At 43.9% G+C, this 16,462-nt stretch overlaps 1 protein-coding gene across 5 annotated transcripts in view; it reads left to right on the forward strand.

Moving 5' to 3' along the window:
* The first annotated feature begins 262 nt into the window (after nt 1-262).
* The window catches only part of KRAS (KRAS proto-oncogene, GTPase), a 43,791-nt gene continuing 27,591 nt past the window's right edge, over nt 263-16,462 (forward strand). For 3 of the 5 annotated variants that reach the window (XM_043516341.1, XM_038399780.2, XM_038399754.2), the window contains exons 1-2: nt 271-419; nt 4,746-4,867. In XM_043516341.1, coding sequence (XP_043372276.1) covers nt 4,757-4,867 — 111 coding nt within the window. In that variant the 5' untranslated portion in view covers nt 271-419; nt 4,746-4,756. Of the gene's footprint in view, nt 420-4,745; nt 4,868-16,462 lie in introns of all 5 variants that reach the window. The other 2 variants (XM_038399764.2, XM_038399790.2) reach the window with 2 other exon arrangements.

The raw sequence follows: 16,462 nt of genomic DNA on the forward strand, positions 1-16,462 counted from the left end.
AAAACTTTTGAAAATGTTAAATACGGACAGAAAGTGTTCATGGAAAGCCCCCTCCCGCAGTGGAGCCTTCCTGGCTTGGGATGGGGCTGCTGTGGAGCTACAGGGCTGGGTAACTGTGCGTGTCTGCGTGTCCCTGTAGGCCTGGGGCTGTAGCTCTGTCTGTGCAGCCCGCTGCTCGCCTGGGACACTGCGGGGCGGCCGCTCTATGGGTGGGGCGCTCCCGCCTCCTGCTCCGCCCCCTCTCTGCGGCCGAGCGCGGAGCGCATCGAGCGCATCCACTCGCTCGGCGCTCGGCTCGGCAGCCCCAGCAGCCCCAGCCCCGTCCCCCGCCATTTCAGCCCGGCACGGAGAGGCAGAGGGACGCGAGCGGCCGCGGCGGGGACGAGCAGCCGCCCCGCAGCCCGGACAGCGCCAGGCAGGTGCGGGGACCGGGGGGAGGGAGGCGGGCGGAGGCCGTGTGGAGCCGGGGCCCCGGACCCTCCAGCGGGACCCGGGGCGGAGAGACTCGCCCCCGCCCTGCCCTGCCCGGCCAGCGCCCCCGCCGCCGCCTGGGGGGAAGCGAGGACTGGGGAGCCCAGACCTGAGGGGCCGGGCCGGAGCCTCCGCCCGTATCGAGATGCCCCAGCCGCTTGTCCCCCCCCCCCGTGTGCCCCTAGCGCCTTGCTTACCTGTGCCCTGGCCCCCCCCGGGTCCCCACCTGCCCCCAGCTTACCTGAGCCCCCGACAGCCCCCGCCCCCCCATATGTCCCCTATATCCCCACCTGCCCCCAGCATCCTGCTTACCTGTGCTCCCGACAGGTCCTGCCCCCTGCCCACTTTTATCCCTTGCTGGCCCCCCCCCCGTGTCCTCTGCCCACCTGTATCTTCACCAACCTCCCGTGTGCCCCTGACAACCCCCTGCCCACCTGTATCCCCACCTGCCCCCAGTGCCCTGCTTACCTGTGCCCGCGACAAGCTCTGCCCCCCCATATGTCCCCTGCACACCTGTATCCCCACCTGCCCCCAGCATCCTGCTCACCTGTGCCCGCGACAGGCTCTGCCCCCCCATATGTCCCCTGCACACCTGTATCCCCACCTGCCCCCAGCATCCTGCTCACCTGTGCCCGCGACAGGCTCTGCCCCCTGTGTGCTCCCTGCCCACTTCTATTCCCTGCTGCCCCCATGTGTTGTCCTGCCCATCTGCCTCCCATGTGCCCCTAATGCTCTGCTTACCTGTGCCCCTGACTGCCGCTGCCCCCCCTTGTGTGTCCTCTGTTCTCTGTATGCCCTAATGTCTGGCTTACATGCCTCCCATGTGCTCCCTGCCCCTTGTGTGGCCCCTGTGCCCTGACAGCCCCTGCCCCCATGTGCTCCCTGCCCACCCTTGTGCCCCCAACACCCTGCTTACCTATGTCAATGACAGTCCCTGCCCCCTTCATCCCCTTCCCCCCCATTTGCCACCAGCTTATCTGTGCCCCTGATAGCTCCCCATGAGCCCCCTGCACACTTGTACCTCCTGCCCCCTGTGAACTCCCAATAGCCCCTGCCCCTGTATACCACCAGCCCCCTGCACACCTATACCCCCGTGCCTCCTGCCCCCTGGTTGTGCCTAGCTGCCTGTATACCTGTGCCCCTGACAGCCCCTACCCCATGTACCTCCAGCCCTCATGCACACCTGTGCCCCCCATATACCCACTGCACACCTATACTCCCAGCAGCTTCCATGTGCCCTTACAGCTTGTGCCCCTGCCCACCTATATTCACTACAGCTAGGGTTGCCAACCCTCCAGGATTGCCCTGGAGTCTTCAGGAATTCTTTAATTGAAAGATTGTCATGTGATGAAACTTCCAGGAATACATCCAACCAGAATTGGCAACCTTACCTACAATCCTTGCTTCCTCCACCTTTGTACACCCCCGTGTGACCTCAGCTGCCTCTGCCCACTACACCCCCAACCGTCCCTGCTCCACATATGCCACCAAGAGCCATTACTCCATATCCCCCCCACCTTCCCCTGCCCCCACAGCAATATAACTTCCAAGAGTCTCTGCTCTGTACGCCCCTAGCCTCACCTGCCCCCTACACCTCCCTACCCTTCCCAAGAGCCCCTATCACTCTCTATATCCCAGCCTTCTCTGCTTCCTGCATCCTCTAGACCACAGTGCTCTCTATACCCCCTGGGTACTCCAGCCTCTTCTGCACCCTATACTGCATGGGAACCCCTACCTTCTGTATATCCCAACTTCTCCTGATCCCTACACCTGATACCCTCTGAGAGCCTTTACTCCATCTATACCCTTATCCTCCTCTGACTCTACATCCCCGTGTCCTCCTGAAAGTCCCCAGCCAGTGGCGGCGAGTTATATGGGACCGTGGTGCCCGTGCCCCAGGAATATTCAGGGCCTGGGGGCCTGGCTTCACCAATGTTTGGGGCCGGGTTTCTTCCCCCAGTGCCGCGTGCCTCCCCTGGAGCATCTCCTGGCCCTCCCTGTCAACCTATGGCGATTTAAAAGGGCCAGGGGGCCCCCAGCTGCTGCTGCCACCACCAGCAGGGCTAAGGTGGCTTCCTGTCCACCCTTGCTCCGCGCCCCTCCTGGAAGCAGCCAGCAAGTCTGTGGGGATGTGTGTCTGTGTGCTGCCCTCGCCCTGAGCGCCGACTCCGCATCTCCCGTTGGCCAGGAACTGTGGCCAATGGGAGCTGCGGGGGCGATCCCTGTGGGTAGTAGCATGTGGAGCCCTCCTGCTTAGGAGCCAGAGGGTGTGCCGGTTGCTTTCGAAATCCGCCTGAGGTAAGTGTCGCACCCCTCACCCTCTCCTGCACCACTGCCCCAGCCCAGCGCCTGCCCACAAACTCCCTCTGAGCCCGCACCTCAACCCCCTCCCCCAACCCAGAGCCTGCATCCCAAACCCCCTGCTACAGCCCAGAGCTTGCACCCCTCCCGCACCCAAACTCCCTCCCAGAGCTTTAGGTAGGGCTGTGGGGGAGGGCGGGGGAATTTGGACCAGTTCTGGGCACCAGAAAAAATTATACAAACCTGCTGCTCCTGGCCCCAGCATCTCTGTATATCCCCTGAGAGCTTCTACACCCATCCTTATCTTTACCTTCCTGCTCCCCTACAGCCCTCTATATTCTAGACCAGGGGTGGGCAAACTTGGCCACATCTGGGTATGGAAATTGTATGGCGGGCCGTGAATGCTCATGGTTCCTGGCCAATGGGAGCTGCGGGGGCAGCGCTTGGGGCAGGGGCAGCGTGCGGAGCCCCTTAGCTGCTCCTACGTGTAGGAGCCAGAGGAGGGACATGCCGCTGCTTCTGGGAGTCGCAGAGAGCCCCAGCATGTGCGGAGCAGGGCAAGCTCCCGACCCTGCTCCCTGGCTGGAGCACAAGGGCCGGATTAAAACGTCTGAAGGGCCAGATGCAGTCCCCTTCCTTTCTCTGCCTCTCTCTCTGTCCCATGGTTATGTCTTCTGACTCTCCTCTCTGCCCCACCTCCCTCTTCAGGCAGATAGTGATTTTGCTGCCTCTGAGAGGAGGAAGAGGTGCTGCTGGAAGGACAGGTGGCCAACGCCCTCTGTCTCTTGAGCGTGAGCCTGACACCAGCCCACACGACTGGATCCCAACAATATTATGCAGTCAAATTCCACCCCTCCCCCACAAAATAATCACTGTATGCACAAATAGTGGGATTCCCAGCTCTAAGTATAAGGAATATAAAGAACCGGAGGAGCAAAGATGTTATAGAAAATTTTGGCTGTCATGCTTTTCTGTCCTAGTCTGTCACTTTCTTCCTGACAGGCTTTGCATCACACTCAAGAATTTACTTGCTACTATATCATTATTAGAATAACAGAATTGGCTATAATGGGCAAAGACTATTCTGGTAATTTATGACAACCATACAATAGTATATTATTGGATGTCCCATATAAAATAATAGTATACTACTCTTGCCCAGAAAAAAAATCTGTGAAGGTGAATCTGACAGGTGAGCCCTGGTGTTCAGTATTTTTGATAGTAAAATGTTTTAAATAATATATTTAATATATATTATATTTATATAATATTTTAATATTAAAACTTTATATTGTTTGCTGCTCTCTTGGTAGTATTTAGCCACTTTGTAACTTCCCAGTGAATAAGTAGTGACCCTCCATTTTTAATAATCAATTTCATTCTGAGGCTTTGCCCTTCTGAGTGCTTCATGGGTTATTTTACATTATTATAGTCATAACTCCTGATATCCAACAACTTGCTGTGTCACTGCTCAAAATGGAGAGGTCTTGAGGGTAGCAGCTTTGCTCTGCAGCATTTGTTTTTTTTTTTTAATGCCTGTTTCTGATCTGACAATGTTTATACCAATTTAGTCTTTAAGATTTGAGGGAATGGCATCCTAAATCTTACATTTTCTGAAAAGAACTGATCAGAATATCAAATAAAATATTGCATATTATAACCTATAAAAACAGATTTTTTTTCAACTTTCCTGAGTTCTATGTAATGGTTTTCACAATTAAAGTTAGTTTCAGTTTGTGTTCAATAAACAATACCTGCACCAAATCTTTTACAACTTTTGACACTCAGAAATAGCATCCCCTTTTCAAAAGCTTTTTTTTTTTTTTTTTGGTGAGTGTGTGCTAGCAAGAGAATGGTTTTCCCTTTCTTTAAACACCTCAGTAAAGGAACTGGGGGATGACTTAACATGTAATTGAAACCTGACTCTCTCTCTCTCTCTCTCTCATGCTTAATCTTGACTTCTTTGTTTCTAGGTCTGCTGAAAATGACAGAATATAAACTTGTCGTTGTTGGAGCTGGTGGTGTAGGCAAGAGTGCCTTGACAATACAGTTAATTCAGAATCATTTTGTGGATGAATATGATCCTACAATAGAGGTAAACAATTTAATTTTAATAACGTATACAAGTTCTTTTGACATGAGAGAGGCAGGTTACTTTCTCCCAAATGCTAATGTTGATTTTGTGGCTTGTATTGCTATATTTTTCTATGAATGTCTTTTCTATAACCTTTTGATTTGTATTTTGTTTAAATGATGCTATAATAGTGACCAATATTTATAGCTTGTTTTAAAGACATTTTAGATATCCGGCAGATATTCGAAGTGCTATTCTAAGCTCAATGGACTGTCATTCAATAGTGGTATTACAAATTCGAAAGGTAATATCCTGAAAATATACTTTGATCACCAGAATATTGGTTCTGGGTACTAGATCTCATTTAAAAAAACCCAGTAAACTAGGGGTGGGGGGGGGGGTGCGCGCACGCCTGTGTGTGTTAAATAGAGAGAGAGAGAGGTGCACAAAATTAGCGTAGCATTTGAGACTTTTCTCATAATTCTTATAAAAGAAACTTACCTATGAAGTTGCAAGTCTCATAACTTGAATTGATAATTAAACCGTCACATGCTTCTACAAAATCAGAGGATTGTTTAGATGCCCAGGACTTAAAATAACAGGGCAGTTCTACATTAAAAGTTATGGTATGTGGCCAGAACTACATGGAGAAGTTTACAGTATCTATTGCTACTATCCATCAATAATAGTGTTAGTACTTCTAGGAATACCAGTCATTCAGAATGTTAACATGTAACGTTCCCCAGAAAAGACGTAAACTTCCTAGAAGATTTGACTAATGAAATTTCTTTGTATTATAGGAAGTTTGCAAACTAGTTGCACAGGATTACCTCAACATTAAGTTGTAGTCCACAGTTGTGAAACCATTGGTGTAATGTTTTGAAGGAAACAACTGCAGTTTTTACCTACATAAACATATTTTCACTTATCACAATATCATTCCTCTAAAGATTACTTTGATAAATACTTGTCTGAATGGATGTCCTAGGTACTGTTTTTGTCTGTTAGTTTGTAAGACCTTTAGGGCAGAGACCTGACAAATGGATTATATGGTCACAGCACCATAAAATAAAAATAAATCATGTAGCTGAGGTTGTAGGCAAGGAATCATTTAGAATGGCAAGTGGCACCCCAAGGAAAGCTCTTACAATTGGATGTTGTACATCTGCTTTCCTGCAACTGGATTTGCAAGGGCAGAGTCCCATTCTAATGAACAGAGCTGCTTAAATGTGCTGTTTGCACAGATCCATTTGTGGGTTCAGGGCCTAAGTCAAAGAGCTCTAGCCATAAAGATATTAGGTGTTTTGTAAACACACAGTGAGAAAGAATATCGGTTATAAATTTGCCTTGCTTTAGTAGATGATACTTGCACAGTGCCAATAGCATTTTTTTCACTGTTATGGTATCATTGTCTCATTGCCACTTTGTGTTAATGTTGTTGCTGTAACAAGAATAAATATTACAGTTGTAAAAAAGTTAAATGTTTGTTTCCATAATTACTCAGACATTTGAAATTATTAGTGTGGCTAAAGGAGGTATCCACAACACCTGTAACATTTATATATTGTGAAAGAAGATAGTGGGGAAGGGGAAAATATTTATTGCCTGTCAGCAGATGCATTATAAATAAGTATCTCTGTAAAATTACTTTTCAATAGCATATGTAAGTATTTTTGTTCTTAGAATGTATGATCTGTGGAAAGGCTCAGGCCCACATAAAATCCACTTCAGGCTGGTCTACTTTCACACTTGTACCTAAACAACTAAAACTCTTTTAGGGAACAGATTTAGTTAAATCAGTGTAAGTGTGTATGTAGACCAACGCCTATAAATAAGGGCTAATATATTGAAGCAGTTTGATTAGTGCCCTCTACTGGTCAAATATTTTATCTTATATCCAGAATGTATTGTGGCTCATTCATTTTCTGACATTTTAATAAAATATTTATGTATTTTTCAAATGTTCTTTAGAAAAAGACCGGCCATCCAAGTGGGCTAGCCCTGAAATATCCAACTAAAGCTTGAAAGTTGTTCAGGGTGGGATTTCAAAAATTTATGTGATTTATGAACTCAAGAAGTCTGAACTACTTTCAAAAAATATACCCTGTGTTTCTAAATCACTTAGGCATTCTTGAAAGTTCCATCCTAATTAAATAACATTTTAGAACGGCTCATATTAACTTGTGTATAGGGTCGTTTCATAAAGGTATAAATAGAGAATTTTTTATCAAGTGTCTAACACAGACAAGGATCAGTTAATAGTGATTTTTTTCCCTTAAATTACATACAGTACACAAATGTTGAAAATTTCAGCATTGTTGCTGAGAACAGTGGAGGTGTTTGCCATTAGCACAATTCAGATTGACTTTAGGGCTTCTGAAAGACCAGTGATAACAAATTAAGTAATTAATGTAATGGAAATAAAGCCTTTTGATATAAATTACAGAATCTACTTTTCAGGAAAAAATTACAACTGACTTCTAGAGTGGTTCCTAGCATAGCAGTAACTGGTGCGTTTTGTTTTTTATTTATTTATTTTAAAGTTATGACTGCTGCTCTGGGTTTCTGTTTCTTACTTGAGTGATGTATTTTAGTGCTGGGTCCTGGGGCATCACTGCTGTCTATTTCCCCTTCATTTGTGTGTTTTCTCTAATCCACAGTGGCACTTCTCTAAATTCCAATCGGTCTCTTCCTGAGAGAGCGAGCATGTAACTCCGCTTTCGTTGCAGGTTGGAGCGTGCACAGTAAAAGGGCACTTTCTGTTTTTGCTATGGTGTTTTGGGGCAATGGTACTAGTCTGATGGACTAGGTGTGGAATTTTCTTTTAGAACACATAGAGGCAGTCATTTGAAGTTCTACATACAAGAGAATATCTGAACTTGCATATGAATCTGTTGTGCCTTTTCTATGATGCATTTTAAATTCTTTTTCAAGAACTTTGTAATTTTTTCAGGTATGGTAATACTTACAATACAATACTTATCTACTGGGTACATATAGACAGCTAGTCCACATTATGTCTAGGCACTCACAAAACTTAATGATCTAAGATTTTTTTATAAAATGGCAAATTATAAATATGAAGACTTATTTATATCAACTTATTAATTTTATTTTTATCTAGGGGCATTTCTTCTTCCCTTCCTCAAATATTTACAGATGGGGGAGAGAGATTTTAAACTATCCTCTAGAAACATCTCTGTCCTTGTTCCCTCTATCACCTCAAATCCTGTTTCTGATCCTGGTAGATGAGGTTTCCTTTCACTTTTGGGAGCAAGAACTTTTGCGTTTGGTTTTCTTGTCTGTTGCTGAAGGACTTAGCTCCTTCAAGCACTTCTTGTTTCTATGGTAAACAAGATGCAGGGTTACACTATAGTGTAGTATCCTGCTTGGGAGGGAGAAAGTTAATTTCTCATAAGGTCCAAGTCTATAGTAGACTGCTCAATGGGAGGAGTGGAGAGCGTGCCTTTTAGACGCGAGAGTGGTCTTCAGAATTGTCCCTGAAGAGTTGATCAGGCCAGGAGCTTAGGGTACCCATTCACCAGACTGGACTCCTTTCCGCATCCTCCTTCACATGGAGTACATATGTAGGTGTGCTGTACATTGGGGACAGAAGGTAGTCTGACACTACTCACTTGCCACAGATCTCCAAGGGGCTAGGCATGGACTGAAAAGCTGAAAGTCCCTTTTGGGCTCCAAGTGAAGAAGTCGTTTGGCCCTACGTGTGTCTTCTGTTTTGGAGGATAAGGGTTTGATCCTAAGCCTATTGAAGTTGATTGGTGGGGAAGGGAACTCCCATTGACTTTAATGGGCTGTGGATGAGGCCCTGAGAGTGGTGGGTTTCCTACACTTGTATATGAAATTGGAAACTGATCTGATTTGAATAAACACTTCTTTTTTTTTTTTTTTCAAACTTTCTACAGAAATCTAGTCAATATTAAGAGTTCTTATAGAAAGAGTACTGTTGGTGTAAAAGTTTTATGATGCAGGTGTATGGAATTCAGAAATCTTAATGAACAGATGAAGTAGAAAACTCTGGCTGAACCATTTGTCAGTATAACTTGTGTTTCTAACTGTCCATGCCTTCATTAGAAACCCCCTATTTCAGGGACTATAAAGTTTACATTAAAATAATAGGTTTTTTTTTTTAACTGGAAAAAAAATGGCTGAGCTATTTTATTTTCCTTGACATTCATTACTTAAAGTAAGAGTGGTGGTGTAGCTATGTTGGTCACAGAATGTAAGAAACACCAGCTTTGCAAAGCTGGTATCTTTTTCTTATTGGACCAACTTCTGTTGGTGGAAGGTACAAGCTTTTGAACTACAAAGTTGTTCAGGTCTGGAAAGTTTTTCCCTTGACCTGAAAAAGAATTCTCTCTAGTTCAAGATCTTGTACCTTCCACCAAAAGTTGGTCCAAAAAAAGATGTTACCTTATCTACCTTCTCTTTGAAATAAGAGTGTTTTTTCTTTTTGTATAGCTCAGCTATGCAGTTTTGCCTCCTTTGGAGAGAGAGGGAGATTTGAAGGACTGACAGATGCACATTTGGTCATCATGAATGATGTTTTCTCATAGTTTCTCAAGTCCAAATGAATAGAGAAAGAACTAAGGATTTTTTTTTCTTTTGATATAGAATCATAGAATATCAGGGTTGGAAGGGACCTCAGGAGGTCATCCAGTCCAACCCCCTGCTCAAAGCAGGACCAATCCCCAATTTTTGCCCCAGATCCCTAAATGGCCCCTTCAAGGATTGAACTCTCAACCCTGGATTTAGCAGGCCAATGCTCAAACCACTGAGCTATCCTTCATGGAGATCAGTAAAGTGCTAAAGGTGGGGCTGGTGCTTTATCAGTAGCTTGGTGATGAAACTAATGGTAGAACGTGGCAGCTCTGCCTTTCAATTTAATGGGAACTGAGCATTGGACTCTGGATGTCGTTTTAACATTCCACAACAGGAAAAAAAGTGTTAACCTTAACTTTACATTTCCTGGGGATTGTAGGTTTGTTGCAACCTTATCAGTATTTAAACAGTGTTTATGTATTTTTTTAAAGTAGATGTACTACTACTTACTTTGGCACTTAACTTTGCACTTAAGCAAAATAAATATTTCCAAAGTGATGTGAGAGGTGAACTTTATCTTAAAGGGACACAGTCAACTTAGTCACATTTGTACCTGAATTATTTTATGTGGTATTGTTACAAATATCTTCTAGGATCAAGATAAGTAAGAGATGAGACTTTTTTTTTTTTCCCCCAGTTTGTTCACTTTGTGTATTTGGGATTTTGTGATTGTGTAGAATACTTACCTGACCTTATACAAACAGTCATTTCCCTCTCATTTGTGTTGGTTTTTCATACATCAATAGGGAAAAGAAAAAAACCACTTTACAATGGGAAAACGTATGTAAAAGTTGGTAGGGGGCACCAGGAGCAGGTTTAATACCTGAAACTAGTTTAAATTATTAGAAATTAAATAATTTGTTAAAAGTTGGCTAGATTTCAAGCTGTCTGTATCACTTGTAACCGGAACTGATGCTCTCTGTTACTTTTTCCCCCTCATTCACAACTAGAACTCAATAGAGCACAATAGCTTAAACTTTCAATTTTGGTTAGTATTAACAAGAACAGAGTGATATGATATTAACTGGAAAATAAAAGGATCTGAAAGGTAATGCTGGGATTTCTTCCTGAAGCATTGTACCCATGACACATTTAGATTTCTGAGAAAAGCATTGTTTGCACTTTCCATGGATATCATGCCTCTGTTTTAGTATTCTGTAGTGATAGATATTGCTGTAAAATGCTGTATGCATGTAATATTTACAGAAACATAGCATTGTATACAAAAGTAATGTGCTCACTTATACTATCACTGAACCTTTAATAAACTCAGAACTGGTAGGTAAGGTGCCCCTGGAAAGGAAATCTTTCAGGGGACAGTTCAGGGGAGCTGGCAGTTTCTCAAGGAGACAATAGTAAAGGCACAGTAGCAAACTATCCCATTGCAATGGAAAGATAGGAAGAGTAGAAGAAACCAATATGGCTCCATTAGGAGCTCTTTAATCTGAAAATCAAAAAGAAATCCTACAAAAAGTGGAAACATGGACAAATTGCTAAGAGAGTACAAAAGTATAGCACAAGTATGTAGGGACAAAATCAAAAAGGTTAAGAACGAAATGAATGACACCTAGCAGTAACATAAAAGGTATTAAGAGGAGGCTCTATATATACATTTAAGAGAGAAGACAAAGGAAAATACAAGTCCTCTACTTAGTGGGGAAGGAGAGCTAATAACTGATGTCAAGAACGTTTAATGCCTATTTTGCTTCTGTCTTCACTAAAAAGGTTAATGGTGACCAGATACTTAAGACAATATTAACAGCAAGGGGGAAGGAACACAGGCCAAAATAGGGAAAGAAGCTGTTAAAGAATATTTACATAAATTAGATGTATTCTGGTTAGCAGGGTCTGATTAAATTCATGGTAGGGTACTTCAGGAACTAGTTGAAGTAATCTCAGAACCATTAGCAATTATCTTCAAGAATTCATGGAGGCGGGTGAGGGCTAGGAGGATTGGAGAAGGGCAAACATGCCACCTATCTTTTAAAGGGGGACCAAAGAGGACCTGGGGAATTCTAGACCAGCCAGTTTAACTTGAATAACTGGAAAGATAATAGAACAAATTATTAAACGCTCAATTTGTAAGTACCTGCAGGATAATAGAGATATAAGGAATAGCCACCATGGATTTGTCAGAACAAATTATGTCAAACCAATCTCATTTCACAGGGTTATTGGCCTAGACTGAGGATGGGGGGGAAAACAGTAGACTTGATATATCTTGATTTTTTTTTTTTTTTTTGGTAAGGCTTTTGACAGTCACACAATCCAGTTTCACATGCAAACTAGAGAAATGTGGTCTAGATGAAATTACTCTAAGATGGGAGCTCAATTGGTTGAGACAGTATTCAGAGTAATCAAGGGTTCTCTGTTAAACTGAAAGGGAGTATCTATTTGGGTCAGCCCTGGGTCCAGTACTAGTCAATGACTTGAATAATGCAGTGGGAAATAGAAAAGGAGTACTTGTGGCACCTTAGAGACTAACAAATTTATTTGAGCATAAGCTTTCGTGAGCTACAGCTCACTTCATCGGATGCATTCAGTGGAAAATACAGCGGGGAGATTTATAAACACAGAGAACATGAAACAATGGGTGTTACCATACACACTGTAAGGAGAGTGATCACTTAAGATGCGCTATTACCAGCAGGAGAGCGGGGGTGGGGAGGAAAACCTTTTGTAGTGATGATCAAGGTGGGCCATACATGGGGAAATAGTTTTACTTTGTGAAATGACCCATCCGCTCCCAGTCTCAATTCAAGCCCAAGTTAATTATATCCAGTTTGCAAATTAATTCCAATTCAGCAGTCTCTCGTTGGAGTCTGTTTTTGAAGCTTTTTTGTTGAAGTATAGCCACTCTTAGGTCTGTAATCGAGTGACCAGAGAGATTGAAGTGTTCTCCGACTGGTTTTTGAATGTTATAATTCTTGACGTCTGATCTGTGTCTATTTATTCTTTTATGTAGAGACTGTCCAGTTTGACCAATGTACATGGCAGAGGGGCATTGCTGGCACATGATGGCATATATCACATTGGTAGATGCGCAGGTGAACGAGCCTCTGATAGTGTGGCTGATGTGATTAGGCCCTATGATGGTGTCCCCTGAATAGATATGTGGACAGAGTTGGCAATGGGCTTTGTTGCAAAGATAGGTTCTTGGGTTAGTGGTTCTGTTGTGTGGTGTGTGGTTGCTGGTGAGTATTTGCTTCAAGTTGGGGGCTGTCTGTAAGCAAGGACTGGCCTGTCTCCCAAGATCTGAGAGAGCGATGGGTCATCCTTCAGGATAGGTTGTAGATCCTTGATGATGCGTTGGAGAGGTTTTAGTTGGGGGCTGAAGGTGATGGCTAGTGGCGTTTCTTTGTTGGGCCTGTCCTGTAGTAGGTGACTTCTGGGTACTCTTCTGGCTCTGTCAGTCTGTTTCTTCACTTCAGCAGGTGGGTATTGTAGTTGTAAGAATGCTTGATAGAGAGCTTGTAGGTGTTTGTCTCTGCCTGAGGGGTTGGAGCAAATGCGGTTGTATCGTAGAGCTTGGCTGTAGACAATGGATCGTGTAGTGTGATCTGGGTGAAAGCTGGAGGCATGTAGGTAGGAACGGTCAGTAGGTTTCTGGTAAGGGTGGTGTTTATGTGACCATCATTTATTAGCACAGTAGTGTCCAGGAAGTGGATCTCTTGTGTGGACTGGTCCAGGCTGAGGTTGATGGTGGGATGGAAATTGTTGAAATCATGGTGGAATTCCTCAAGGGCTTCTTTTCCATGGGTCCAGATGATATCATCAATGTAGCGCACGTAGAGTAGGGGCATTAGGGACGAGAGCTGAGGAAGCGTTGTTCTAAGTCAGCCATAAAAATGTTGGCATACTGTGGGGCCATGCGGGTACCCATAGCAGTGCCGCTGATCTGAAGGTATACATTGTCCCCAAATGTGAAATAGTTATGGGTGAGGACAAAGTCACAAAGTTCAGCTACCAGGTTTGCCGTGACATTATAGGGGATACCGTTCCTGACGGCTTGTAGTCCGTCTTTGTGTGGAATGTTGGTACAGAGGGCTTCTACATCTATAGTGGCCAGGATGGTGTTTTCAGGAAGATCGCCGATGGATTGTAGTTTCCTCAGGAAGTCGGTGGTATCTCGAAGATAGCTGGGAGTGCTGGTAGCGTAGGGCCTGAGGAGGGAGTCTACATAGCCAGACTATCCTGCTGTCAGGGTGCCAGTGCCTGAGATGATGGGGCGTCCAGGATTTCCAGTTTTATGGATCTTGGGTAGCAGATAGAATATCCCAGGTCGGGGTTCCAGGGGTGTGTCTGTGCGGATTTGTTCTTGTGCTTTTTCAGGGAGTTTCTTGATCAAATGTTGTAGTTTCTTTTGGTAACCCTCAGTGGGCTCAGAGGGAATGGCTTTTAGAAAGTGGTGTTGGAGAGCTGCCTAGCAACCTCTTGTTCATATTCTGATCTATTCATGATGACGACAGCACTTTCTTTGTCAGCCTTTTTGATTATGATAGAGTTGTTTCTGAGGCTGTGGATGGCATTGTGTTCTGCACGGCTGAGGTTATGGGGCAAGTGATGCTGCTTTTCCACAATTTTAGCCCGTGCACGTCGGCGGAAGCACTCTATATAGAAGTCCTGTCTGTTGTTTCAACCTTCAGGAGGAGTCCACCCAGAATCCTTCTTTTTGTAGTGTTGGTAGGAAGGTCTCTGTGGGTTCAGAGGTGTGTTGGAAATATTCCTTGAGTCGAAGACGTCGAAAATAGGATTCTAGGTCACCACAGAACTGTATCATGTTCGTGGAGGTGGAGGGGCAGAAGGTAGCCCAGCAGAAGAATCTGTCCTAAGAGTATAATTGGATAGATTAACAATATTGCTGGGTGGGTTAAGGGAACCACTGTTGTGGCCCCTTGTGGCATGTAGTAGTTTAGATAGTTTAGTGTCCTTTTTCTTTTGTAGAGAAGCCAAGTGTGTGTTGTAAATGGCTTGTCTAGTTTTTGTAAAGTCCAGCCACGAGGAAGTTTGTGTGGAAGATTATTTTTTTTATGAGAGTATCCAGTTTTGAGAGCTCATTCTTAATCTTTCCCTGTTTGCTGTAGAGGATGTTGATCAGGTGGTTCTGCAGTTTCTTTGAGAGAGTGTGGCACAAGCTGTCAGCATAGTCTGTGTGGTATGTAGATTGTAATGGATTTTTTACCTTCAGTCCTTTTGGTATGATGTCCATCTGTTTGCATTTGGAAAGGAAGATGTTTGTCTGTATCTGTACGAGTTTTTTCATGAAGTTGATAGATTTCCACTCCATACGGCTAAATTCAGTGCCTTGCATAATGACAGGTTTCAGAGTGGCAACCGTGTTAGTCTATATTCGCAAAAAGAACAGGAGTACTTGTGGCACCTTGGAGACTAACAAATTTATTTGAGCATAAGCTTTCGTGAGCTACAGCTCACTTCATCAGATGCATTCAGTGGAAAATACAGTGGGGGAGACTGCTGAATTGGAATTAATTTGCAAACTGGATACAATTAATTTAGGCTTTAATAGAGACTGGTAGTGGATGGGTCATTACACAAAGTAAAACTATTTCCCCATGTATGGCCCACCTTGATTATCACTACAAAAGGATTTCCTTCCCCCGCCCCCCCCTCGCTCTCCTGCTGGTAATAGCTCATCTTAAGTGATCACTCTCCTTACAGTGTGTATGGTAGCACCCATTGTTTCATGTTCTCTGTGTTTATAAATCTCCCCACTGTATTTTCCACTGAATGCATCCAATGAAGTGAGCTGTAGCTCACGAAAGCTTATGCTCAAATAAATTTGTTAGTCTCTAAGGTGCCACAAGTACTCCTGTTCTTTTTGCGAATACAGACTAACACGGCTGCTACTCTGAAACCTGTCATTATGCAATGGGAACTATGCTTATAAAATTTGCATATGATACCAAACTAGAGGTTGCAAGCACTTTGGAAGATAAGATTAAATTCAAAATCAGAGATTTGGTCTGAAATCAACAAAGTGAAATTCAAGATAAACAAGTGTAAAGTACTACACGTAGGAAGGAAAAATCAAATATGTAACTACAAAATGGGAATAACTAGCTAGGTGATGGCACTGTTGACAAGAATCTAGGGATTATAGTGAATAACAAATTGAATATGAATTAATGTGATGCAGGTGTGAACAAGGCTAATATTCTGGAGTATCGTATGCAAGACACAGGAGTATCATATGTCCCACTCTACTTGGCACTGGTGAGGTCTCAGCTGGAGTACTGTGTCCAGTTCTGGGTGCCACACTTTAGGAAAGGTGTGTATAAATTGAAGAAAGTTCAGAGGAGAGCTACAAAAATGATGAAATGTTTAGAAAACATGACTTATGTGGAAGGGTTTAAAAAAAACCTGAGCATCTTTGGCCTTGAGAAAAGAAAACTGATGGAGGACCTGATGATGATCTTCAGGTATGTTAAGGTCTCTTGTAAAGAGGATGGTGCTCAGGTGTTCTTCATGTCCACTGAAGATAAGACGACAAGTGATGGGTATAATATGTAGCATTGCATAGTATCCCTGCTATAAGAGTAGTTAAATTCTGGAATAGGTTTCCAAGGAAGGCTGTGGAACCCCTGTCACTGAAGGTTTTTAAGAACAAATTGGATAAACACCTGTAATGGATGGCTTAGGTTTACTTGGTCCTGACTTAGCACAGGGGCTTGGACTTGATGAACTCTCAAGGTACCTTCCAGACCTACTTTACTATGATTCTATGAAACTGTTTGAGACCTAGTATCAAAAACAAAGATTTGTTAGTGTATTCCAGCGTCTAGCTGTTACTTTCCAATGCCTGAATTCTGATTGAGTCTTGTGTGCAGACATCAGGTACTGTAAATCCAGATTCTGGAAACTTTGAGTCAGCCATGCTGAAGTAGTTCTTTCTTGCGTGTCATGGTAATTGTCAGAGTTTATATCCGAGTCGCATTTTGTAACGGTTTCTTTGTATTGTGAAAATGTAAAACTATG

This window comes from Dermochelys coriacea, chromosome 1 (genome assembly GCF_009764565.3).
Source record: "Dermochelys coriacea isolate rDerCor1 chromosome 1, rDerCor1.pri.v4, whole genome shotgun sequence".
NCBI lineage: Eukaryota > Metazoa > Chordata > Testudines > Dermochelyidae > Dermochelys > Dermochelys coriacea.